Consider the following 27,410-nt stretch of genomic DNA (forward strand, 5'->3'; position numbering starts at 1 on the left):
CCTCCTCGGCCAGCTTCTCAGAGCCCTTGGGGATAGAACAGGACAAGGGGACAGAAGTTCCCAGGGGACAAAACACAGAACATTTCTGATACTCAGAGCAGCCCCTCATCACTGAAGGCATGCTAGTGTAAGCTGCATGACAACTTGATGGGGACATTGCACTGGGGACTGACAGACACAAGATGCAATCAGTGAACTAAAGAGCAACATTTTTTTGGCCTTGTTAATTCAATATTTTTAATTTAATTGCATTTTAACTTATTGTTTGGCTTTTAACTTAAGATTTTAACATTTTAATCAACCATTTGTAGCTTAAAAAGTCAAATTGTTTTACAAGGTTTGTAATGGAAACCAGCAGTTTCCTGTCTCACTTCCCTCCACGTCCCAGTTACCACTTCCCAAAGCCATTCACTTTACGTGTAAAGAGAAACATTTGTGCCCCAAATCCTTGGTAGAATGAGGCAGTGGAGACCAAGGTATCAGTGAAGGGTTACACCACTTATTGCCTGTATAACAATCAAAAAATCTCAAAGTGAGGAAGGAGGAAGGAGGAGGAGAGGGCAGGACTTGAAGACTTTTGAAGAACGTTCCGCACCTTTCTCAGTGGTTCCCCAATAAGTCTGCCATTTTAAGAGAGAACAGGACAACATAGTTGGAATAAAGGCAGCAAGTAGGGTAAAGTAGAGAATAAGGATGCCAGGTGGACACCCCAGAACTGGAGGGGAGTGTGTATGTGCGCGTGCGTGCGTGTGTGTGTGTGTGGAAGTGCAAGGTTTAACCTCCTACCTGCATGCCCCAAAGGGGAGCCTGGGAGGAGCCAAGAGCCTGCACAGAAGGGCCACACCCGCCTCAAGCTGCTCTGGGTTTCTCTGGCCCTTTCTACTCTACCCAGGCTACAAGCCCACAGGCCCAAAGGCTGAGTCAGAGCCTGCGGAGGTGCCCGGCGCTTGGCGGAGGCCAGCGGGGCTGGCGACGTGCCCGGGCTTTCACAATGGTCGGGTGCTCGTGTGGCTCACAGGGAAGTCACCAGCCACGGATTTGCATATGTGAGCGAGAAGCACCCACTGGTGCTGGCCCCTTAAGCGTATCCCTAGTGACTCCGGGGTGCCCAGGAGATATAAGCGGGTCCCGTGCCTCTCACGCGGGGCCAGGTGACTGAAACAGAGAGGAGACGGGGGACATGCCCAGGGACCTGCCGTCCACTCACCATGGTATTTCTGGTGTGGCCGCCGCTCTCTGGTGAAGAATGCCCCTCGGCAGGGACCACCTCAAATTCAGAGGAGGTGCTCTGTGCAGAAAAAGGGGGTCAGGGGCTGCCTGAGAGAAAAACACCTCGCCCCTCCTCTGGGGCCCCATGGCTGAGAGTACAGTGGGGTCAGAGAATGGAAGGAGGAAACCCCTTCTCACGTCCAAGTCCTCTGGGCAGGAGGGGAGCCGGCCCAGGGTGAGCTCACGGACCACGAAGCAGGAATGAATCCCAGCAAGTCAGCCCGCAACCCACTGTGTGACTCAAGGTCACATCCCTCTGTGGCCAGTTTCCTCATCTGTAAAACAGGGATACTGGACTAGCTGACTTTAAACCGCTGGCACTTTAGGATCGTATCTTTCTTAATGGCTTTACACTTTTAAAATGTTTTCATGAACTCCATTTTTTCTCAAAGCAACCCATGGAGTGGTCAGAAGGTTATATCCCCATTGGGCAGATGAGGAAACTGAAGGCATATCATTAATAAATGCAAAAGTAGGACTGCATTCCAAGGACTGCAAATCCAACATTCCTGCTATGGCACCAGAGCTGTCTCCTGGGCCTAGGTGTCTCTGACTAGTCACCTGGAGAACACAGACAACAGCTAGTGTGGCCACAACCACGGTGGTCCTGTGCCTGCCTTGCCAACCCAGCCCCTGAGATCCCAGGGGAGTGGACTGATATGGGATAAGTCCCAACAAGACAAACACAAATTTGGAGAGACTTTTTCAGGACACACTCAAATCCAGGGAGGCCAAGGACTCCAGTCTCCCCCACATCTCCCAGCCACTCCAAGTAGAAGGTACTGGTTGTGCCACCAGAGGATGGGCCAATCGTCCCTCTGGACCAGCAACTGGCTCTGGGATTGCTGTTAAACCTGGTCGAACAAAGGCTAATTCAGCCTTCCTTCATCCCAGGAAAGGGCAGGGATGGGAGGACCTCCGGGCTCAGGTTCTGCTGAGCCCCATGGCCACCAAGGGCCCAGCTGTGGATCTCGGCGCCACCCTAGAAAGTTTCCCTTTCACCTCTACATTTCCTCAGCTGTCTGCATGACCTCACAAAATGTTCTTCTCTCTCTGGATCTGATCTGTGGGATGGAGACTCTAACTGATACGACTGGGACTTCCCTGGTGGTCCAGTGGTTGAGAATCCGCCTTCCAATGCAGGGGACGCGGGTTCAATCCCTGGTTGGGGAACTAAGATCCCACATGACGCAGGGCAACTAAGCCCCCGTGCGCGCACGTGTGCCACCTACAGAGCCCACGCGTCACAGCTAGAGAGAAGCCCGTGCACCCCAACGAAAGAACCCACGGGCTGCAACTAAGACCGGACGCAGCCAAAAATAAATAAATAAATAAATATTTTTAAAAATTTAAAAATAAAAATAAATGATACGACCACCTGGGTCCCTTACAGTCCTAGGATACCAAGCAAAACTTCTCAAGGCAAATCTGCAGAAGACAGTTTCTGAGCCCCTGTTGAGAAGGTGAGTTCCCTGTCACATCTGCCTACTTTCTGAGCACTGTGCAGCTGATACACGCTTAACATTATGCAACCTAGCAAATGGGAGGAACTCCTTGTACATATCAGGGTCTTCCTGGTAAGATTTAACTCCGACCTTCATTTGAAAATGGATAAACCGAGGCCCCAGAGAGATTGAGATCAACTTGCCAACATCACCCAGCAAGTCAGAACCCAGGTTTCCTGACCCCAAACCTCTCTCTTGCTGTTCTGCCAATGGGACCTTGAAATCCAGGCAACTTTCAGCCATGACTCCAAATGCAACTTACACTTGCTGGAGGTTTGGGGACTGGCTCTGGCTTGTCGCTGGGGTGTGCAGGGTCAGCGGGGGTTGCTGGGACATCTGCATCCTTTCCTGGAGAATTGAGAAAACATGGGTGAGCAGCAGGGAAAGGGGAAAAGCCCAGATGCTGCCCCCTTAAGGACAGCCTTGGCCAGGAAAGTTCTCAGACAGAGTTCCCTACACGAGTCTGGGAAAATGGGAGGTGGTCCCAGCAGGGCAAAGTAGCCTGGGAGAACGACTGGCTCTGGAATGACGGAGTAGAACCTGGGCAGAGAGACCATCTTCCCTGGATTTGCTGGGAAAATCCCAAGGTGGCCACTGCCCCTTGCTACCCTGGACCTGCCTCAATGATGACAAGGATGACAATTCACAATTAACAAAGTGTTTTCATATTTATTATCTCAGCCAATTCTCAAGACGGCTCTGTGTCCCCATTTTAAAGGTAAGAAAACTGAGGCATGGAAAGGTCACCAACTGGCCCACGGTCACACAGCTGGCAACTGCAGAACCAGGACTCAAACTTAGCTCTCCTTCCCCGAATTCCTGGGGCTCTGGCCACAGGGGGCCCCTTGAGGGGAGTTGCACGGCTCCCTCTGGGGATGGGCCCGGCACCCATCCAGGACTCAGAAAACGCTACTGAATGGACAAGTGGAAGCTGGAAACATCCATTGCCTGCAGCACAGTGGACTTTGCGAGCATCACTTTCCTCCATGTGTCCATTCAGCAAATGTAGCCAGCAGCCAAATGGAAGGCTGGCACGCTGGCCTGGGCTGAGACTGTAAGGTGGGGTTGCAGCAGGAGGCATCTGAGCCCCATGTGGGGCGGAACTTTTTCCTCCCTAGTCCCAGACTTTGTCCTGGACTTGGAGACATGCCAGAGGAATGCACGGTGATCACACACAGGACTTTAACCCTAAGTCATAGTCAACGCTTTCCTTTAATAGGTAGCATATGGACCTGACATCTGAAAGACACTGCAGCAGGCTGATAGGCAAGTCTAGTCCTTCCACAGGCCTCAGCTTCCTCACCTGTAAAATGGAAGGAGGGGGCCCAGACCAGAGAGCTTCTGACTCAGATGCCAACTCTAGTGACCCGAAGTGGCTGCCTGGAGCATGATGCCTGGCACATAGTAGCTGCTCATTAAATATTTGCTGAATAAGTTACGCTGATAAAGATCCTGAGTCCACATCCTGGGTGCAGTGGATTGTTGTGATCCATTTCTAATGTCTGCCAGGGCCTCAGGACTCCTGAGTCACCAGCTATTTTTGGACAAGGTTATTCTGAAGTCCTTTCCAAATCTGACCTTCTGAGGATTCTATAGCCAGAACATGACTGGGAGAATGGCCTGCGGCCTAAGGATAAATGAAGGAGAGGTGGATTTCTGATTAAGAAGGGAGTCCAGGGCTTCCCTGGTGGTGCAGTGGTTGAGAATCTGCCTGCCACTGCGGGGGACGCGGGTTCGAGCCCTGGTCCGGGAATATCCCACATGCCGCGGAGCAACTGGAGCCTGTGCTCCGCAACAAGAGAGGCCGCGGTAGTGAGAGGCCCGCGCACCGCGATGAAGAGTGGCCCCTGCTTGTCACAACTAGAGAAAGCCCTTGCACGGAAACGAGGACCCAACACAGCCATAAATAAATAAATGAATTAATTAATTAAAAAAAAAAAAAAAAAGAAGAAGGGAGTCCACGGTTAAGGGATTAGAGAATAAGGAGTACGGGCAAGGCAGAGGACCGCCTGGGCTCCTCTTGTACCTGTGAGCTCAGCCAGGTGGTCGAAGGAGGTCAAAGAGGGAGACGGCGGTGGGAGCAGCTCACTGTCCTTGACCAGCTCCTCTGCCTTCTGCCGCAGCCTGGACGCTTCCATCTGAGACTCTTCCAAAAGCTCCCCTGGGGAGACAATGGGGGAAGGAGGAACAAAAGGAATTACTCAGTTCAGTGTGCTCGTTCTCCCATCCCAAGCCTCTAAGCCTGCTTCTACCTGGGTTCTGGAGCTGCAGGCCCTGGGTTTCACTCCCTGCATCACCTTGTGGGCTGAGTGGGACACACGTCATTCTAGCCCACAACCAGAAACAGGCCTGATAAGGAAGAGCCCTGCAACCAGGGGAAAAGGAGCAGAGGGGAATCTAGAACAAACTCCTGGTCCCTGGCACCCTCTTCCTGCCCCACTCCCATCGCACCTGGCTGGGGACTCCACAAAGCCAGGGGCTCTTTTAGGCCCACCATCACGGTCCCGGGGGGCTACCCACAGCCTACGGCCCGCAGTCAGGGACTGCCTGAAGGGAGGAGACCCTCCATAACATCAGCCACCCCTCTGGGCCTCGTTTGCCTTCTTTTGTAAGTGGAGACAGGGAAACTCCATCCCTCCTCCCCCAATCTGCCATTCCAAGGAGAGATCTGCCAAGCAAGGAGAAAGCATTTGGAAAATCGGGAGCTGTGCTCACCCCCAAAGCCTAGGCCCGGAGAATGTTGCAGCAAGGCAAAGGAAGAGTTTTAGGAGTTTGGAGGAAAGAGAGTCCCCTCTGGATGGGGAAATCAATGAAAGCCTCTCATGGAGGAAAAGATGGCATCTAAGCTGGGTACTGACAGATGGGGACCAGTCAGTCATGTGGAGGTAAGCAGGCTTGTTCTGAGCAGTGGCGACAGGTTGAGGAAAAGCCAGGAACAGAGAAACCAAGGGGCCTCCTCCCGCCTTGCTTCAAGCCAAGCTCAGCTCCCTGCTCTAACACTTGGAGACCGTACCCTGGTTGCCCTGGTGATGCCAGCTCTCCCCATTTCTGGTCCTTCTGGAAGATGGGCCATTCTGTTTCCCTGTCTGCTAACTGGGCCTGCCAGCTCCCTCTCCGCCACCCCAGGCCTCCTCCTCAGTCCCTCAAGGTATTCTGAGTCTTGTCATCATGGTTCTGGGGTGCTAGGGATTCAGGACTGGGAATACTGCCACCGTGCTACAGAAGTACACAAAGACACAGCTGTGGGGCAGGAGGGAGAGGGATGACTTGGGCAGAAGCATATGCCAGCTGGCACTGCAGGCTGCAGGGAGGAGGCTTGCAGGCAGAGTGCAGGGTCTGCTTTACCTAACATCTTTATCCCTTGCATTTTTTCCTTCAGTCTGGAATTCTCCTCCACTAGGCGCTCAAAAGCTGCGGACGCCTCACCCAGAGGTACGCCGCCCCCAGGGTCGTAGATCCGGTATGGTCCTCTCCCTTCCATGATGGTGGCTCAGCCCCTGCCGTGGTGCCCGCCTGGCTGTAAGGACAACAGCAGTATGTCAGGGGGCTGGCCAAGCCACTGAGGCGTCCTAGTCAATCAGTGCCCCAGAAGGCAGTCACCATAACCCAGAAGAGAACACAGCACTTCAGACTGGCTGGCCACAGTACAGCAGAGCAGAACAGTCACCTCCTTTGATCTGGAAACTTTGCCCCTATTAATGCAACCTAAGAACGGCATCAGTTTCTTTTAGCAGCCTCACTGTACCACCGGTTCATCTGGAACAGCAGTCAACTGTGAGGTGCAATGTGGAGTACAAGAAAGAGCACTGGGCCTTGGAGTCAAAACACTTGAGCTCATGTCCTGTTGACAGGGTCCAGAAGAAGAGGACCCTGCATCACTGCATCCGCAGCGTCCAGCATGGTGTTAGCTATGACAGGAATGCCCAATAAACACTTATCAAATGAATAAATAGTCTAGCTATTAACTCACTGTGGGATTGTGGGCAGTCCCCTCCCCTCCCGGAGGAGGGGAAATGAAAGTCTTACACTAAATCAGTGATCTTTAAAATGAAATGCTTGTGCCCAAAGGGATAAGCAAGTCAATCCAATCCGAAGTTCCATTTATATGTGCACTATCTTTTTTAAAAGAAAGAACAAGAAGAAAACCCCCTGACTAATATTTACTACACGAATTGACACTGTCAACCTCCTCCTTCCAGTTCTAATGAACAGATGGATTTTCCATCAAAGCACCATCTACTTGTGCAGCAAGTGCTCTGTTCAATCTCACCGGCTTTATTTCATTTGAAACCACTGGGCAAAGTGATTTCAGAATCCGAGTTCTGTGACTTAGCAGAGAAACTTCTTTCTTGCATTCATTCATTCCACAATTATTTATTGAGCATCTATTCTGTGCTGGGTGCTAGTCTAGGTGCTAGGTAATTATCAGCAAACAGAAGAGACAGAAATCCTTCTTGGAGCTTACATTCTAGTAATGGAGGTAGATAAATAGATACATAGTGAGAGAGATGAACATAGTATTAGGGGTGCTAAAAACATCTATGGACAAAAATTAAGCAGGAAGTTTGAGGCAGGGACTTTATAGAAGGAGGTGAGGGAACTAGCCATGCAGATATCTGGGGGAATAATATTTCAGGCAGAGAGAATAGTAAGTGCAAAGGCCCTGAGGCTGAAAAACTGATTCAGCCTCCAGCCCTACAAAGAGCTTACTAACCACGAAAGAGCTCCACAGGCCTCCACCGGGGACTTCAGAAGGGACTTGGGGCCCCGAAACCTCCCTCCCAAGATCACCACCCCCAGGGCCAAAACGATTTCAGTCACGTGTCCTCAAAGGCCCTTTGAGCACCCACAAGTGCTCACTGCAAGAAAAGAGTAAAAAGGGACTAATAATAACAGCCACCATTCATTAACCTACTTGCCAGGCACTGCATTAAGCCCTTCAGATGCATTATCTCAAACTGCACAACAACCCTAAAATACATAGTAAGTTATCCTCACTTTATAATGGAGGCTTGGTGAGGTTAAGTAACTCAGCCAGGATTACACAGCCAGCAAGTAAGGGCCAAGATGAAAATCCAGTTCCACCTAAGAAAGCCGAGCTAATCACCTGCTATACTCACACAGCTGCCAACACTCAGGCCAGACTGGCAAAATGCAAGTTCAGGCCTGTTTGTAGGGTAACATGGGGCTATAAATCGGGTACCCTCTGGACTGTTTCCCCTGCCTTGCAGCACAAGAGATAAACAAGGATTTTGCCCAGAGGGTCCACATTACCATGCGATGCCATGAGCCGGGAGGAAAAACAAAGTTCTGGCGAGTGGGACCTTTCCGCCAAAGACTAACGAAAAAGAGAATCACACACTTGAGAGGCACCCACGCCCTGCTGAGCCCCACAGAGGCAAAGGACAGCTGCCCACACACCCAACACAGAAGTCACCAGTCAGCTTAGGGGGGACTTATTTTTAACTTGAAAGGTCAATGTTACACAGCAGAGCAATAAAGCTTTGAAGTGGTCACTGAATTAAAAGACAGTGTGGGTAAGGCACTTGGCACAATGACTGGCATATAGCAAGGAGCTTGAAACGTTGGTAGACGTTGGGGGCGTCCTTCCTCTATGCTCCCCTTTCTCCTGTGTGCCTCTCCAGCAAGCCCTTATGCCCAGTATGGAGTATATATGACTGGGGTAAGCCTATGTGCATCTGACTGAGAACCTCCTGGGGGCAGGAGCATGCTCTCCTCATCTCTGTTGCCAGCACAGGCCTGGCACTTGGGAGGTGAGCCGTGATTAAGAGCTGAATGGAGTTCACAAATGGGGAGACCAAGAGCCGGAGGGGCCGTAGCCACCTTTGGTGATAAGTGACAGCAGGTGTCTGGGTTCCTGCTCACCACTCCACACTCACCCTACATGGAACTCACAGCTGACATTATGTGATGATTTGGGAATGTTTTTACTCCACATCTGGCTTGCCCAATAGATTAGAAGCTCCGTCAGAGCAGGGGCCGAGATCACCTGGCCTACCAGGGTATCTTCAGAGTGGTCCAGGATAGAGCCCCAATAAATCTCTAATCAGAACAGAGAGACAGAAAGAGCCAGAGGAGCCCTTGACCCTACGCCTGTCTCCTGACAGGCCATGTGCAAACATCCTGACAGCCTAACCGTGATCCACGGACCAGAGGCACCTGGACAGCCATATACTTCTAGAATGGAGGCTGGCACAGCCAAAATCTCTCAGAGATGCCCAGATGTAAGGCCAAGCGACAGAGCAGGATGCAGGATACAGGAACTGAAACCCCGCCTCCACATCCTCCAAACCACGCATGCTCTCCCTCAGCACTGGGGAGCCAACAGGGAAGCGGACTCACGGGAAGCAGCGGAGGGGCAGGCAGGGCTATCCTCCTGACTCCAGCCTGGGCAGCTTGGGGGCAGGGGGAGAAACAGGCTACAGGCAGAGGGAGCCCAGACCAAACAGTCTACTGTGAGAAAGTCCTCTCTGGAGATCAGAGGAGCTGCCCGAGGGGAGGGTCTGGACTTCTGGAGAAAAGAAGCACAAAGAGAGGAATGGGGAATTTCCACGTTCTGCTGACCTCATGCCCAGATGGTCAGCGGCAGTTCCAGGATGACCGCCGGGCAGATGGGAACTCTCCTCCTGGTCTGTGTGGTTTTTAGGCCTTTCCTGGAGAGGGGACTCATTCCCAGGATGACAGAGCTGGACAGGAATCTCCAAGGGCAACAAGGCCAAGCCCGTTACCAGGCGCCCCAGGGCTCTCGGAATGCGAGGCTGCATCACTGTCCTGCCTCCCCGGCTGACAGCACATTTCCCCTCCGTCACAGACCGCAGGAGTGGGTGTGGACAGGGGAAGGAGGCGCTGACCACCCACACGCCTTGCGTGGGGTAGTACGGGAGCTCAGCGCCTAGGCGTCCCGGGGCATGAGCTCATCTGACCCTCCCTCATGGTGTGAGGGCAGCAGTCAGGCCCCAGAGCAGGAAGACCAAGGTCACACAAAACGTCAGGATGGAGCTGGAAGGTGCCTGCTCTCTCTCCAGTCTGCCACTGCCCCCACCCTCCATTTCTGCTCCTGTGCTGCAATCCCACTGCAAAGCAGAGGCCCCATCCACATTCTTGCCAAGTCTGGCCTAGACTCCATACCCACCTGGGCCTGGTTCCTTTAAATTTAAAGCTACAGATCAGGTGACCCACCAGCAGTGGACACCAACCTGCCTTCCAAAAACAGAAACCGTCGGTGGGGAAGAGGCAGCCAGCTCAGACCTTCTTCCAAGACAAGATCTCGGCTCAGGGCAGGGGGGTGGGATCCCACAGCCCACCCTGAGAGGCCTGGGGGTGCCCACTGGAACCAGAAAGTCCCAATTTAGGGGCAAAAAAGGGCCCAGAGAGATGGCAGGCCAGGCCACGACCACAGAGTGAAAAGACGGAGGTGATCCTGTTGAAACCGAAGGAGCCACCAGCCCAAAAGAGGAGGAGGAGGAGCCAGCATGACAGGACGACAGGTGAGCAGCTAAGGGGATGGGGGGGGGGTGGGAACGTGGGCCCAAATCGCAACCTCCACCCAAGAGGACGATGACGGTTGAAAAAGGCTAGATTCAGAATTAAATTTACATTCCAGCTTCTGCACTGAAATGCTTCAGCCCATCAGAAGCTGCCTTGTGATCAGCCATGTGCTGGTGCCAGAAGTAGGGGCTCCTAGGTATGAATGAATGATATGAATTTGCATAGCCAGTAACATTTGCAAAATACCTAGAGTTTCCCAAGCATTGATTTTCTGTCACAACAGCCTTGGAAAGAAGGCATGGCTGATGTCTGTTCGACAGATGAGGAAACTGAGGACCACTTGGGAACTTAGTCTGATCTAATGCCACTGGGCACTGGCTGCATCCTGAGGTCAGCTAGACCCTGCAGCTCTGGGGGAAGTGAAGTTCTCCCTGGACCAGAGGAAAACTCCTGAGTAGATCTCTGGTACTGGGAGTTGGGAGGTCACGGTGGCCAGCAGCCTCCTCCCCAGGCAAAGGCAGGGGCTGGCAGGGATGCTGGTGGGTGGGGGTGACAGCGTGGTGAAGGGAAGGGGTCTTCAGGAGGAAGGCACAGGACAGGAAATCAGAGGTCCTGATGTCTACTCTGTTGCCTGCTTGGATGGCCATGGGCAAGCTGTCCACTCTCTGTACCTCAGTTCCCTCACAGGCACAGGGAGGAGCCTGGACCAGAGAGAAACTGGGTGATGACTTAAAACTGGCCTAAGGATGCATGGAGACCCAAGCCTTGGCTTGGGAGCCAGCCACAAGGCAAGGAAAGAGAGGGGACCCAGCACACTGGAGATAAAACAGCCTTGGAGTCAGGAAGAAAGGGCCCCAGTAGGGCGGGATCTGGGGGTAAGCAGGTGAGGCACGCAGGGTGCAAAACAGAAGGGGGCGCCCAAGTGCACGCAAGCGACCCTGAGCGGGAGCCCTCCTTACACGCTGTACCTGGGGCCTCACCTGCGCCTGCCTCCCCCTGGTCCAGCTCTGCCCACCCCTGCAGGCTGTGTGATACTGGACCAGCCCCTCACCTTTTCTGAGCCTCAGCTGCCTCATCTGCAAAATAGGAATAATAACAGAATCCACTGCACGTCAGATTAAGGAAGTTAAATGAAATAATACATGTATAATTGGAAGGGAGTTCTCACTTTCTACTTCCCAATTGTTTATTTAACAAAGAAATGTATTCAATTCGTAATAAAATTTCCTAAACAATAATAATAATAGTACCTCACTAAGTACCTGGCACTCAGTAGGTTCTTACTGAAAGGTTGAGGCAGCCCCATAACTGTGCCCAGCTGATTGGTTGTGGCATCCACTTAATTTCTGTGAACTGCAAATAACCGTTAAGCAGGGACACTGGGACAACACCATAGCTGGTGAAGCTGAAGCTACAAGAAGCCCATCGACCAAGGCCATGCTCATGAAAGATTAGGAATCATCTGAGTCTCATTTTCCTCAATTGCAAATGGGAATATCTTGCAAGTCCCCCAAGGGCTAACGGGAAGTGAGGCACCATGAAAGCCCCTCGCAAACTAAAGCAAAAATCTGTCCACATCTGCACTTCGTGATGACCAGCAGTCCTCCTCACCCATTTCACAATCAGGGAAACTGGGGCTCCAGGTCCAACCATCAAAGAGCAGGCGGTGCCCTCTTGATGACTGTCAGCAAAGAGACAGCACCTACTTTAGATGGTTTGTACCCAGGGAGCCCGCCCTAGCATCCCCACCAGTGAGGAGCCAAAGATTTAATCAGTCTTTCCAACCAATTCAGTAACAAAGAGGCTGCGGGCATGGGGCGTAATATCAGGAACAGGTGGGGCTCAGGAATCATAGGATCCGTCAAGGTACACCAAGGCAGATATCTTCCATCACCCAGCCTCAGTGCTCTAAAAGGAGAGGTTAGCAACAATAGCAATAATACGACATAAGGGGGAAGACTGGACAAACTTTAAGGCCTCTTCTAGTTCTAACATTCCAGAACTTGCAATTTATTGTCATCCCTTTCTAAAACCTTCTGACTTTGAAAAGCCTGCTCTCCCCAGCTCCAACCCCTCCCCATGCCCAAGCAGATTTCCCTGCCTCATCGATCCTCCTGCAGTGCTATCAGGGGTGCTGTCGCCTCCCCAAGAGCAGTGAGAAACCCCTGGATGATGTCTGCAGCCCTTCCCCAGGTCCTGCCCTCCTCTCTGGCCGGCACCCAGGCTCTCCAGCTCAGCCTGAGAACTGTGTCCTTCAAACACGGCACACGTCTGTGTCCTTCTTTCCCCCCTCCCCTCCACTGACTCACCCACAGAGGGAGTCCCACTGCCCCCACTTAGCCTCCAAGACCCAGGCTCTACACTATCAGCCTAGGGACAGTGGGGAGGACCAGGGCCATCAGCTGGCTGGAAACGCTGCATAAGTCGACCAAAGAGCATCTAACTAAAGCTGGGAGAGGGCCTGACAGTTGTGTGCTACCATATGCCAGGCACTAGGCTGGCATCATTACCAACATTATTACCTCATTTTCTTCTCACCACACAGAGATAAAAATTCTTATCCCTGTTTTCCAGCAAGGAAACCAATCCTCTCGGCTAGATGGCATAATCTCTATTTTTCAGATGAGGAAGCAGACTCAGAGAGGTTAAGTCCCTTGCCTAAGGACACACAGCCGGTTAGTGGCAGAACAAAGAATCCAGCCTTGATCTATCAGACTCCAACATCGGTGCCCTTTCCACTGGCCTGCACTGACTGAGAGGCACAGGGCTCTGTACCTCAGGGGGAGGACACCAGTCCTGCCTGTTGTCCCACTATCTGGAACATGCCCCAGGTTCTACGTCCCTACCTCTATGTGTAGCTAACTTTGCATCAGGTACCAGTCTGCTCTTGATTGCCAGCAGTCAACAAGGCTTAGACTCTCAGGATGAAAGGAAGCTCAGGGTAAATTCGGTCCTGTGCTTATCTGGTCCCCAGGGGAGCCAGGGGACTCTGGTTGACCATCTTTAGTGACCCAGACCAACTTCCTCCTCAAGGAGCCTCCCCTGGGCAGCCAGCATTGGCTGTAGTTAGGCTATTTCCAGTTCTGCTTCCACTGACCCTTGCTCTGCTTCCTGGGGTCCCCTAGAATAAGGAACAAGATGACACTCTTCTCCATCTCAGCCCTGAGGAGATTTGGAACCTGCAGCATTCTCTCAAAGCAGATTAGCCCTTGTTCCCTGCATCGCCCTTTGTAGGGACTGGCTTCCAGACCCCTCCCCATCCACCCCTTCAACCCTCCACCCCCACCCTATCTGCAGCTGGCTTTGAAACTGGACACAACACTCCAGGTGTGGTTTGCCTGACCAAAGAGAGGAAGTTTCACCGCCTTGTGGACATTTGCTTTTCTTATAGCTGGCTGCCCACACTAAAGAATGTCCTTTCTCAATGACATCAACAATCACGCTTGTATGCCTGATTGGCTGAGAAGAAAGTTCTCTTGTAGAAAAGTATGCTTGAGGAGGTTTCAACTATCTAAAGAGTCAGAGGTAACTGATTGGGGTAATCGCCTATTTAAGTAAGCTAGGAATCTCTGTATCACTGTACACAGAGACTGGACAAAGATGTGCACTGCCACACACTTTGTAACAGCAAAAATGTCCTGAACGTTCATCAAGTGGGGACTAGTTTAATAAACTATGGTGCGTTCATTCAATGGACTACTATACAGCCATCAAAAAGAATGGGGCAGACTGCTTTGCAATGACAGAAAGGTGCCCATAAAATATTGTTATGGGGACTTCCCTGGTGGCACAGTGGTTAAGAATCTGCCTGCCAATGCAGGGGACACGGGTTCGAGCCCTGGTTCGGGAAGAGCCCACATGCCGCGGAGCAACTGAGCCCGTGCACCACAACTACTGAACCCCGTGTGCCTAGAGCCCATGCTCCGCGACAAGAGAAGCCACTGCAATGAGAAGCCCGCACACCACAATAAAGAGTAGCCCCCGCTCGCCACAATCAGAGAAAGCCCATGCGCAGCAACAAAGACCCAAAGCAGCCAAAAATAAATAAATAAATAAACTTATTTATATAAAAAAAAATTGTTAAGGAAAAAACCAAAGTATAGATTTATATGTATAATAGGATACTATTTATTAAACAACACACAACTACGTGTGTATATATGTGTGTGTGTGTATATATACGTATATGTATGAAATCTTAAATATGCATAGAAAAGGTCTGGAAAGATCCACACCAAACTGCTGCTAGTAGACACATCTAGAGAAGGACTTGGGCTAGGGGACTGGAATCAAAAGAAACTTTTATTTTACCTACAGTTTTTTAACTCTTTACAATGGAATCTAGTCCTGTTCTATTTTTAAAATTAATTTTAAAATACAGGCAGGAGAGAAGGAGAAACGAACACAACTTTCATTTTTTACGTTATACCTTTAGTATTGCTTGAGTTTTTGGAGTGTTTTCTCTAATGAATACATGTTATTTTGTAACACTTTTAAAGGGAGAGTTTAATTTTTTGTTTGTTTGTTTTTAATTTAAGTGGCTTGACAGGGCCAGAACAATAGGAAAGAGCTATTGTTCTGGCACCAAATGAGGCTGGAGGGCTGCGGGCAGGGATGAGAGCCTCCTTATTATGAATCTGCTTCACGTGGACAGACAGGCTATAGGGAAAGAATCATAAATAAGGAGGAAAAGTCCAGGGACAAGTTTTCTCGTCAAGGAATTCAGTAGATGGAGACTTGGCAACTGTAAAGGAGAGTTTCCACCTGGAACCCGCCAGAAGGGATCTGGCATCAGGAAGGTCAGGGCTGGGCTTGAGGTGACAAAGGCGGGAAGAAAAGCACCAGACTTTGGTGCTGGAAACAAGGGCGAAGCTTCCCACCCATTGCCTGTGGGTCCTCACACGGGGCCTTATACCTGTTTTGCTGGAGGGGAAGCCGAGTCAAGACAGGTGCAGAGCTGGGCTCAAGGTGGCAAGGTTCCCAAGGGACAAAGGAGAACAGCCCCACCTGATCATCAGTCCCCAGCCTGTACTCCCCACTGCCAACAGCCCCCTAAGAAGGGCTGACAAGGCAGCCCAAGCAACCCCAGCCCGCTTTCTTTCGCCTCCTCACAGCTCCTGGGATCCACAGGTGCAAATGCTCCGCGCCTAGAAGCCCAGCTTCCCTCCCAGCAGCTGTGACTCTCTTAACCTAGGAGGAGCACATCCACTATCAGCCACAGGGACAAAGGGCACTAGGCCCAACCTTGGGATAAAAGGGAAGGGAGACTCGACTGTCCTCCTGTCTACCTGACCCCAAAATGCCCAAAGCTGGTTTATCCAACAAAGGCTTTCTCCAGCCCCGTAACTCCCTCCTCCAAGGGGGAAGATGACAACTTTTGAGAATTCCCCTCGTAGCAAATATGGTGAAAAGAGGGTTTAATGGGTTCAACTCCTGGTTCTGCTCCCTCACCAAGTGAGCCTGAGCAGTCCTCACTTTCCTGGTTTCTTCTCCCTGTGGAAATGCTGTGAGGACCCACTGGGAACCAGAGAACAGTCTGTAGACTATCCCAACAGGAGCCACAGTGGTTAGGAAGAGAGCTTCCGGGGGCAAGACCACCCAGATAAAAGCCGGAGATGTCCTATTTTAATAGCAAAGGCTGGAAACAACCTAATGAAGAAGAAAATGAATAAAGACATCGAAGCCATTTCACACCAGGGAATGCTAATACTATACAGCTGTGCAAAACAAATAGGCCAGAGCTAGAGACACAAACAGGGATGAATCTCACAGATATAACACTAAGCGCAACAAGCAAGTTGCAGAAGAACACAGGCAGTATGATGGCATCTAAATAACATTTGAAAACAAACAAAACAATACTAAATATCATTTACAGATGTATACGTTTATAATAATAAAACTGTAGAGAAATACAAGAGAATAAGCTCTAAATTCAGAACACTTGTTTGCTTCTGGAGGGGTGGGGAAGGAGGTGATCGGGGAGAAATTTCACGTGAACAGAAAATACGTTCCTTCTTAAGCTGGATGGGTGGATGCCCAAGTGTCTGCGTGTTACCCTCTGTGTCTGAAAGATTCCTTCGTGTTTTCTAGAAGTCAGGGCTGCCGTCCTCAGACCCCCATTCCTCTTCCCAGAGGTTGGGGGTGGGGGGTGGCAGCACCTCAGAGGCAGCAGTGGGGGTGTGGCAGGAACTGGGGTCCCTCAGACCACTGAGATGAAGCTGGCCATGAGGAAGGCACAGGACCAGGGTGTGCTGGCCAGCTGAGAGCGTGAGAGCGGTACAGGCGTCCTCCACTGCGGGTGGAGACCAAACCAAGGGCCCCTGACTCATGGGACACCCCCACGCCTGCCCTAAAAGCACCAGCTCTGGTCTCTGAGTAGATGACTCCCTGGTGACACGACACCCCAGCCCCCAGCCCCCTCCCCCCCCGACACACACACACACACACACACACACACACTCACACATCTGCCTGGGCCACCGGGTCTCTCCACCCTACAGGTGCTCAAAGACACAGGCAACAGCCTCGGGGTGGGCTCCTTGGGGAGAGGAGAGCTCAGCCCCGCCCGGGGACAGCCCCCAGACAAAGAGCCAGCCGCCCCTCAGCCCAGAGCTCCTCAGCCCAGTCATCCGTTCCTATCGGAAGAGCGACTGTCCGGGGCCGGTCACGGGGAAAAACATCAAGGACTTCCTCCTGCAAGCGGCCAGGCCAGGCCGTGGCGGCCGCCCAGGTGTGTCTCTGCGGCCCAGGGAGCCTTGCTTCCCACAGGACGAGGGGCGCTTCTCCCTGCTTCCCTGTGCCTTCCTTCTGGGCACTCTCCAGGGGGCTCCAGACACTCTCCAAAGAGGAACAGGAAGAGGAGGGGCAGGCGGGGGTCGGGGGCAGCAGCAAGAAGCCGGGAGGGTGGGCACAGAAAGGCCTGGCCCAGTGGGAAGAACTTGGCAACTACTGGAGCCAGGGAGGGCGGCCCAGTCACTGGGCTACAGTTCTCTGGAAGAGAACGCTCTAAGACGCCTGCCACTGCAATCCCTTCATTTTGCAGCTGGGACACCAAAGCCAGCAAAGGGAGGAGGACCTGCTCAAGGCTGCAGGGACAGCGGTGACACAGAGGGGAAGCAAACCCAGTCTTCTGGTGGCCAGGTGCGTGCTCTTTTCACCACACCTCCTACTGCCCTCCCCCTCTCTCGTCCCGCTTTCCTCCCTCCAAGTGGTCAGGTGAGCAGTGAGGGAAAAAAGAGGGATGAGAAAGGAGGTGGGCCCACAACGGGGAGCCACCTGTAACAACACTGGAAGGGGCCGCCTACAAGGCAGTTCACTCCTGACGCTGCACTGGGGGTGGTCAAGCGGAGGCTGGCTGATCACCTGCTGGGGTGCTGGGTGCTGTTGAGGAAATTCGGGCCAGATGTCCTCTGCGGCCCTCCCACACGTCTACTGCCACTATTCCAAACAGGGATGGAAAGACGTCTGAGACAAAACAAAGGATGACCCATCCAGAGAGGACACAGCATGGTCCAGAGGTGGCAGAGGATTCAAGGCAAGTTATCCCGAAGCATGAAAAATCAGACCATCTGCATCATCTCCCACTGAAATCCCTTCAACAGCCTCCTGATCAGCATCATTAATAAGATTTAACGATGTTCGGCAGCCAGCAGCGATGGATCACTTACCCCACGCCAGGCCTGTGCTGAGCGCTTGACACACACTGTCTCATTAATTCACACCACCCTGGAAGTAGCACTTATGTCACGTAATCCTATAGAAGAGGAAGCAGACGCAGCACCCACCCAGGTGTGCTGAACCCTAAATCAGGCACACTACACCACAGGTTCTCAGAGAGCAGCTGGGCCGGCAGCGTCAGCACCGCTGCCACCAGCTGGATCAGACACGCTTGGGGGCGCGGCCCTGCAATGTGTTTAACAAGCCACCCAGGGGATTCTCATGCACGCTTGGGTTTGCCAATGCTCTGATCACTTCCCAGTGCTGCTGACGGGGAAAAACTGACACTTCTCTGCCTGGTAGTCAAGACCATAGGGTTTTTCCTAGCCCAGCTGGTCAGCTCCCCCAGTGCAGCAGAGCCTTAGCCCAAATCCTCTTACCCTAAGTTGCAGAAGGGGCCCAGGCCCCCCTCTGCACCTCAGCATCTTGCCTGGGCCCGGCCTTGAAGTCACCTCCTTCCAGAAGCCCCCTGACCATCTGGCACCCCCAAATTGCTCCACACCCCAGTCAGACTTACTAGCGGGCACTTGCTGGCACACTATGCCTTCCAGCTAGCGCTCATGGCACATTTCTGCCCAGTCCACAATGAGTTCCTGGAGGGCAGAGCCAGTATCTTATTCACCTGAGTACCATGCCACTCCACCCAACACCAGGCCGGAGGGCTGTCAGGAAGTGTTTGCTGACTATCAGAAGAAAAGAAAGATGCCTTGGGAAGCAAGTTCTGGCTCTCACCCTGACTCTGCCACTACCTCTCTGGGACAAGAGCCTTCCCATCTCTAGGACTCAGTTTTCTCATCTGTGAAATGCACCATTATTCTACTCATCTGCTGAACAAACCCAGCAAAGCCTTACCCCAGACACTCTTTATCTAGTATCAGGAATGCACACGTGAAGACTAAAGAGGTCCCTGCTCTCTCCCTTCTATTCTAGGAAAAGAGGAAGACAACAAACAAGCAAGCAGTAAAAATTACTGTATGCCTGACACATACAGTATCTACACACATACTTTCTCAATTGCAAATAAGCAAGATCATTTCAGGGCATGATGAATGTATTAAAAAATACATATAATAGTAATATGACAGAAAGTGAAAAAAGGGGTTACTTTGCATAGAAAGGTCAGGGAAGGCCCCTCTGAGGAGGTGACATTTGAGCTGAGACTTGACAGATAAGGAAGAACCAGCCATGAAAAGAGCTGGGGAGAGGTGTTCCAGGCAGAAGGAACAGTACATACAAAGGCCTCAGGCAAGAATAAACTTGGCCTGTCCAAGGGGAAAAAAAGCAGGTTGCTGTGGTTAAATCACAGTGAGTGCAAGAATAAAATATTACCCAGTAGTACCCAGAGAGGGGGGCAGACAACCGACCTCCTACAATTCTGAGGTGTTCAAATCAGGTCGGCCAACCCAACCCAGAACATCCGGGGCCCAAGGCACAGGCAGCACTGGGGGTTAGCGTATGAGTCAGACCCCACGGCTTCCTGGGGCCCCAAAGGCCCTGGGGTGGGAATAGGGGCAGGCAGCAACCCTCAGCATGAGTGCCATGCCATACCCACGGACACACATGGGTGGGAGAAAACAGGGTCACATAAGTATGTAGAACACAAGACACTCACGGCTGCAGCCTCCAGAAGGACATGATCAAGTGCTTCAGTGAAGTGCCAGGCCCTGATCACATTATCTTTCCAGGACACAGCCAGGATAGTGGAAAGGAGACAAGGCCCAGGGTTCAAGGCTTACTAGTCTTGGGCAAGTCTTAACCTTTCGGGGGTTCAGTTTCCTCACCTCAAAATTGAGGCTACTACTAGTGACTCTCTCTTAGGGTTGCTGAAAAGAGTAAATGAGATACTAAACATAAAGCACTGTGCCTGGCACACAGAAAGTGCTGATAAATGGAAGCTGTTATTATTACCATTATTGGTTTTTCACTGCCTCAGTTCTCTCTGCTGTAAAATAGTGATATTAATACATCATAGGATTGCTATGAGTTTGTGCTAATAAATATTCCAGCCTCCTAATGCAATATCCATTGTCAGGAATGAAAAAAAAATTGAGAGTCCTCTTTCCGAATCTTTCATCAGGTGCTGAATTCCCCTCTACCCTACCGCATTGTTTGGAAAATGAGTAAGAGCTGATTAAACTCTATTTTGACAATGCTGTGAAATAAAAATGATGCATTAGGAATCCACAGATTTCTCTGCACTGTCATTCTGCAAGGGGGTGGGGATAAACGTTGCTGATTCTTCTGCATCATCCACAAAAGTCCCCCCCTCCAACCAAAACACGAAGTCTCACTCAGTTGCACAAAATTCCCACCCACAAAATTCCCATACAATTAATGAATATATAATACAATCACTTTCGTGTACACACAACTTCACACACTCTTGCAGACAAATGTTCTACAGCGGAAAACTCACGCATATGTAGAAACTCCACACCCCAAATCGCTCCCCAAAATTCACTACAGCTACCCTGCAAATGCACCCAAATGTTGTCTCCGACAGTGGGCAAAATATGTTCAACAGAAACAGTATAGCACAGAGTCTGGAGTCAAACGCCATAGTTCAAATCCTGACTTTGCAACTCTCTAACTGTATGACCCCAATCTCCAAGGGCCTCGGTTTCCTAACCGGTAAAATGTGGATAATAATAATCATACTCGTTTTGAGGATGGAAGTGACAATTAAACGAGTTTAATACATGTAAAGAGCTTAGTTCAGCACTTGGAAAGCGCCCAATAAGAGTTATTTTCCTCTTCAATACGTGTGCACACGGCTTCCAAAACTGGTCTCCCACACTATAAACAGACCCACGCCCGCACACACACCCTCCAACCCGCGGGTCCGCACACCCAGCACACAGCCCGCCTGCAGTACCCAGACACGCTTGCCCACTCAGTGCGCACGCGCGCCCACCACCCTCCGCGCAGGTCAGGGATTCCCCCCACTCGGCCGGACCCGGCCGCCCCTGGAGGTGCCCTGCGCCCGGGGACCTCGGGCGCCGGAGCCCAGGAGCCAAGAAGCCCAGGCCACCAGTCCGGGCCTGACCTCCCCCCAGCCACGCCCGGTGGACTACCGAGGCTGGGACCGGCCCAGCCCCAGACTCCCTTCCTTTCCATACCCGCTCTGCCCGGCCGGCTTACCTGAGGGTGGGGACCCTGGGAGACCGCGCCCCGCTCTCCGCGTCCAGCCCGAGTCCAGGGACGCGGCAGAGGCCTGGGCCAGACTCTGGCCCCGCAGCACTGCACAGGATCCCGGGTCGGGGCAAGGAGACAGGGCCGGGGACTAGGAAGTGCTGGGGGCCGGGCCGCCCCACCCCCTGGGAAAGTCCCCAGCGATTGACAGGCCGCTCGCCCAATCACGCTGCGCCATCTGGGCGGGTCCGCAGCCAACGGGGTGGGACGCAGAGAGGTAAACAGCCGCCGCCGGAGCAGGCCGGTCCCTGGGTAGCCTTTGCCTCGGGCTGCAGCCTTTGCAGGTTTGGGCAGTCCCTCGGGGCCCTCCCTGCTGCGGAAACTCCGGGCGCCGGAATGAGGCTGGGGCCACCCTGAAAGCCGGAATTTCAGAGTAGAGACGAGCCGAAGAGACCACCCACCCTTTCCTTGCGCCGAGGGGCACAGGGGCCGGAGCGCGGGGAGGGGACTTGCCAAAAGGCACGTAAGCATTTGTAGCTGAGCCAGAGCTAGAGTTCGGTCCAGGGCTCCCCCGGACTTCTTACAGAGCTCACAGAAATTCAGAGGTGAAAGTACCTTTAAAGAATCTTATTGTCACAGCTGACATTTTTTGCATACTTACTGCCCCAAACTTGGTAAGCACTTTGCATGCTTTATTTATTCAATTCGGTCAGTCACCCTAGTGAGATGGTTTTTATCCCCCCCCTTTTTTTTTTACCATAAATAAATTAATGTACAAGGCGCATGGAGGTTAGATGACCTCAGTAAGTGGCTGAACCAAGACTGAAACCCAAGTGAGCAAATCCGTAGCCCACTTTCTACACTGTCTACCTATATGTGGGCCAGATCATGCAAACAGGCTGTGAGATTTCCCAGACCAGGAAGGAGCAGTAACTTGGTTTCAGGTTGGGAACACTTGTTTTTTTAAGCCCACCATTTTATTTAAAAGAGGGTAAATTTTAATTTCAAAAAGTGGAAAGTCCTAACCTTGGAATATAGGACAGCTCTTTAAATTGGGTTAATATAGCTTTATGAAAAACTTATTCCAAAAGATTCATTTCACCGGAACTATTGAAAACTTAGTCATTGACAGGCCCTCATCCTCAGAAAGGATTTGGGGAATTATTTCATACAGGCCCTCATTTTACAGGAGAGCTCTGTAAATTAACTGTGACTCTGTATGAAAACACACACACACACACACACACACACACACACACACACACACACACACAACCTACCCAACTATATGCCTAATCCAAGAACTCTCCTTTCAGGCTTTGTGACATCCTGGGATGCTTTTAGTTACTTCAAAGGGGTTGTCAAAGTCTCAAAATGATATTAATTCTAGTTCATTTTAATTATGAAAATAAGTACACATATTTCGAACAGGGGGAGGGAGAGAGGGATGCGAACACCAAACAAAGCACCACTGAGTGTCACCAATCAACGGGAGATTACGATCTTGGACTGGTTCATACCGCAGCTCTCAGGCATCACCTCACCCATTTGTGCGCCGCCCCTGCCCTGTCCGGTTTTCTTCCTGCTCTTGTCTGTAATTCCCAGTTTGCCTTTTCCTGGAATGCACTCTTCCTAATCCCAACCAAAGTCCTTCTCATGAACACTGAAATTTACTTTAAAAAGTGAAGAGTCTCCAACTGTTTGCATTTTGTTTCCAGACTATTTCAGCTGTTTTTGTAAATGTCTGACCTTAGAGAATTAGGCAAATGGTTTCATTCCCCAAAGTGCCAGGTGACTCCTAGAGGTGGGCTTGTTGGACAATGCTCTAGTATGGCACAAGAAGGTCACACAGTCATCTTTTTGCCTGATTCCCTCCTTTTGGATAATTTTTCTTAACAATTGCAATGTGTGAGAAGATGCATCTGTTCGAAGTCATGACCACATCCACCTCTTCCATCCATTTCAGTTTGTTTGAGTTCTAAACATTCCATGTTAGGGGCCATGGGACCGTTGATCACAATCCCCTATTTGGCAGATTGGTAAACTGAGTCCTCAATGTAGTAAATAACTTACTTAAGGCCACGCACATGGAGTGATGAAACCAGGGTTGGAACCCAGGTCCTTGGCTCCCGGTCATATGTGCTCTTTCCACTGCATCATGTTGTCTTTACAGTGTCCTGATTTTTCTTACTTTCTTACAGAAACTCAACACTCATGATGAACGTAGGCTACGGACCTAACTAATGGGGTTCTAACCACTCAACCACTGCCTTCCTGGGTTAAGTCTCTGTTCCTCTCTGAAAAGTGGAGATAATGATTACCTACCCCTTAGGTGATCATGAGGATAAATGAGATAATGCAAGTAAAGCCCAAAGCTTGGCACACAGTAAGCATTCAAGAAAAGATAGTGGTTTGTAGATGTGGATTGCATGCATTGAGTAGAACTTCACTGTTAAACCCAGGAATGCAACCTCCCCAGGCTCCGTCCCACCATCCACAAACTCTCTGGGACCCTAGACTCTGGGGGCTAGTCAGGGTAGGAGATGGGCCCCCTAGCCTGGCACCCCCTTCTCCCCGCAGCCCTGGAAGGAAATTTCCAAGCTGGGAAGCTGGGCCTGACACTGAGAACTGAGTGACTCAGTCAGCTGGGAACCTCTTGCTCTTCCAGAGTGAGGACAAGCACCCGTGCAAAGCCCCACCTGGCAGGAGAATCAAAAGGCCTGTGCGTTGTTTCGTTGTTTCGTTTTGTTTTGTCTTAAGGCAGGCGGTTTCCCAGTCTCCTTTCTACCACTCCCCCGCCCCCTTCCACCACCTCCACCAAGGCTGCTCCAAAGTTAACACCTAAATCCGCATTTGAGGGATATGAAAAACATACCAAGAAACCCTCAACTTATAAGTAACTGAGCTCTAAATCAAGGGCCTAAAAAGGAGTGAAAGCTGCATATTAAAAACATTAGAAGGTAATATTTATGGCATATTTGCTGTGTGCTAGGTCTGCACTTTCGCATATCTCCCAACCAGCCTCTGAGGTCAGAACCATTATCACCCCCACCTCACAGATGAAACTGGGGCTCTGAGGCGTTAGGTGACTTCCACAAGGTCTTCAGCAGCAGCAGAGCGCTGGAACATGAAGATCCCGGCTCTGAAACCCTTCACGCTCTTGAGCATTACGCTATGGAGTCTTGCCAGCTAGCAAGGCACAGAACTCAAAAGGCCAGTCCTTAAAGAGTCCTGAGAAAGGATCAAACCCAGCCTTTTTCTTATAGGGATGAAGCCACTGAGGGCCAGGGAGGGCCAGGGACTTGTCACAAGTCTTACAGCAACTTTGGGATAGCACTTAAGTCTCCTGCTCCCGGAGCAATGCTATTTCCACACACCTCAGTCATGGGAAACAGAGCTTCCAAGACAAATGAACATGTGCCTCACTCTTGATAGGTGAATTAGTGAGTCTGGGCCTTCGCTAGGGGTGATGAGCAGCTAATGAACTAAGAAAGGAGCAGTCCTGGGTCTGGGTCCCCTCCTTAGATCCAGTCCCACATCTCCATAGCCAGAGGCAATCTCAGGAATGGAAAATCCTACGATGGATTCTAGGTGCTTTTTGGTGTTGGGTGTGTGTGTGTATATGAGAGGGAGATTTCAGTGATAAATGAGAAATGCATGTCAAGCACATGGTGTTGGCTGAAATTGTATTAGGTAATCGTATTTGGGGGTAAAGAGTAAATAAATGAGCAGAGTTTATGGTCTCTGCTTCCCACCCTAAGCCCCAGAAAACATTTTTAGTTCTATCTACATCCCAAATAACTGCATGAGGGGATGGATACAATGGCGCTAAGAAATCCATAACTCTTGGGCTTCCCTGGTGGCGCAGAGGTTAAGAATCTGCCCGCCGATGCAGGGGATACGGGTTCGGGCCCTGGTCCGGGAAGATCCCACATGCCGTGGAGCAACTAAGCCCGTGCGCCACAATTACTGAGCCTGCGCTCTAGAGCCCGTGAGCCACAACTACTGAGCCCGCGCCACAACTACTGAAGCCTGCACGCCTAGAGCCCATGCTCTGCAACAAGAGAAGCCACCACAATGAGAAGCCCGCACACCGCAACGAGGAGTAGCCCCACTCGCCGCAACTAGAGAAAGCCCGCGCGCAGCAACGAAGACCCAACGTAGCCAAAAATAAATAAATAAATGCAAATAAATTTATTTTTAAAAAAAATCCATAACTTTTCACATTCATTCAGCACTTTAAGGTGAATTAAACCGTTTCATGTTAACAGTTTGCCCCACTTCCAAGAGGCATGTCATGCAAGGGTTAGGAGGTGGACTCTGGAGCCTGATAGGCCCTGGCTTAGATCACAGTCCTGCCACTTAACACCTCGCGATGACTCTCCTCCAGATTCCTCATCAATAACAAGAAGGCTAAAACAGTGCCCAATGCACAGGGTAGAAAGCATGAAACGTCACAGAACCTGGCATCAGTGAGAGGCAACCATGATACTTATGATCAGCCCTATAGGGTGGGCAGGGATTATTCATCTACTCTTTCCAGTGAGGACCTCAGGGCCCAGAGCTGTGGAGGAACTTGCCCTAGACTTCACAAAGTGTTCTGGGAAACACCAGGCCTAGAAGGCATTTCTCCTTTTTCTCCAGGGTCTTTCCTGTTTTCCTCTTTTTTCATCCCAACTGTTTCCGCTGCGTCCCTGGGCTTGCCTCTTACTCTAGGCTTTCTAGGGCACCGCTGGAGGAGAGGAAAGGGCAAAGTGACAGTGGGGGGAATTCCCGCCGGCAGCAGACGTGGCCTAGCCAGGCCCCTCCCACAGTTCCTAGGAGCCCCAGGCCAGCTCCTCTCCCTCTGGCCTTCCTGTCTCCAGCTCAGAATGTCAAGTGGATCTGGGTTTGGATCCAAGTTTGCCCCTTGTCATCCTCCTGGAAGTGGGAAGAGGTCAGCCAGGCTCAGCCCAGCCCCTGAATGAGGCAGACCCATGGGAACCAGAGCATTTCCTAATCCTGGGAAGCCCTGACGGTGCTGTTCAGCCTCACCCCAAGTCCTCTCCCATGCACCCTCTTCTAGGGCCCCTCCCACTTCTCCCTCCATTCTTCTCCAGCCCAGAAGCCACTGTGACAGCAACTTGGCCTCCACTCCTTGCCCCTCCTAGCCAGGGACTTCCCTGGGCTGGGCCTCTGACCAGCTTTGGAAAATCTGGACTGACTGTGATGAAAGATGAGGCCGCATCACCACTGTCTGCAAGCCCATCACCCGCTCCTAGTGCCTCGGGCTCTCTCTGTGTTAAAGGCTCAACCACATAAAGGTCCAGCTGATCCTGGAGGAGAGCAGGTGGGAGAGCCCTCCAGAAGTCCTTTCTCCCCGGTGTTAAGGAGGGCCCTAGCCTTCCACCATGTTCCCAAGGGAGGCGGGGCCAGACTCCCACCTGGTCTCTTCCTATCTAGCTTTAGACCACTGAAGTGCCCAACACATGCCCAAACACTTACCCTCAAAAACTCACAGACGCATAATCATGTAATGACCCGGACACAGACGCCCACGGACACACACACACACATAGACATGCTCACACAAGTTTGCTCACACAGTCGTACACACAGGCACCTCGGGAGACGTGACACACGCTCACAAACGTAGACACACGTTCTCACACATGCACACACACACACCTGCCTTCACACTTGCAAACCTACCCACCCCCTTTTCTTGGGAGGAGGATAAGACAAAAACAGACCTTTCTTTTCCTTCCTTTTGGAAAAACTGGCAGCGACTAGAGAGAAAAAGACTGGCTGAGAAGGCAGAGCAAGAAGAGGAGGGCAGGAAGAGGAAATAAGAAATGGAGGGAGAGACGCAAGAGGAGAGCGAGGCCGGGCAAGGAGGTAGAGGCCCAGAGCCCAGGCCCCTGGGGGGAGAGGGAGCTGGGCCGGGGCAGACACAGATCCCAGCTGGCAGGAAAGCGGAGGGGGGCCAGGTGGCTCGTGGCTCAGCCAGGAGGGTCTGGTGGCCCTGGCAGTCTTGTGCGGTGAGCCCTTGCCCTGTCCTGGCTCATGGCCCCCGTGCCGGGTCACTCACCTGGGGAAGGGCAGGGGAGGACGGGGTCTGTGCAGCGGGGCTGCCACCCGAGAAGGCTCCTCGGCTCACTGCGCTTCTGCAGGAAGGAGAGCTGGGCCAGGCTGACTTTTAGGCAGGAGGGGAATTCCCCACGACGGAGACGCAGGCAGCCCCGCAGACTCGACTGAGGCCCATCCCGCCCCCTGGCAGAGCACAGGGCCCTTCTT

At 51.7% G+C, this 27,410-nt stretch overlaps 1 protein-coding gene and 1 long non-coding RNA gene across 9 annotated transcripts in view; one reads left to right on the top strand and one right to left on the bottom strand.

The window, feature by feature from the left end:
• The window catches only part of TNIP1 (TNFAIP3 interacting protein 1), a 45,846-nt gene extending 24,537 nt beyond the window's left edge, over positions 1 to 21,309 (bottom strand). For 3 of the 8 annotated variants that reach the window (XM_059917530.1, XM_059917524.1, XM_059917523.1), the window contains exons 1-5: positions 21,144 to 21,308; positions 6,120 to 6,291; positions 4,801 to 4,935; positions 3,037 to 3,122; positions 1,208 to 1,288 (exon numbers count right to left, since the gene is read on the bottom strand). In XM_059917530.1, the coding sequence (XP_059773513.1) occupies positions 1,208 to 1,288; positions 3,037 to 3,122; positions 4,801 to 4,935; positions 6,120 to 6,255 (438 nt within the window). In that variant the 5' untranslated portion in view covers positions 6,256 to 6,291; positions 21,144 to 21,308. Of the gene's footprint in view, positions 1 to 1,207; positions 1,289 to 3,036; positions 3,123 to 4,800; positions 4,936 to 6,119; positions 6,292 to 21,143 lie in introns of all 8 variants that reach the window. The other 5 variants (XM_059917531.1, XM_059917529.1, XM_059917525.1 and 2 more) reach the window with 4 other exon arrangements.
• LOC132363865 (uncharacterized) lies at positions 16,949 to 18,016 on the top strand. The gene is made up of 3 exons (XR_009502663.1): positions 16,949 to 17,016; positions 17,329 to 17,426; positions 17,737 to 18,016. It is a non-coding gene; the product is annotated as an uncharacterized LOC132363865 (long non-coding RNA).
• Positions 21,310 to 27,410: the final 6,101 nt, after the last annotated feature.

This window comes from Balaenoptera ricei, chromosome 3 (genome assembly GCF_028023285.1).
Source record: "Balaenoptera ricei isolate mBalRic1 chromosome 3, mBalRic1.hap2, whole genome shotgun sequence".
Taxonomy (NCBI): domain Eukaryota; kingdom Metazoa; phylum Chordata; class Mammalia; order Artiodactyla; family Balaenopteridae; genus Balaenoptera; species Balaenoptera ricei.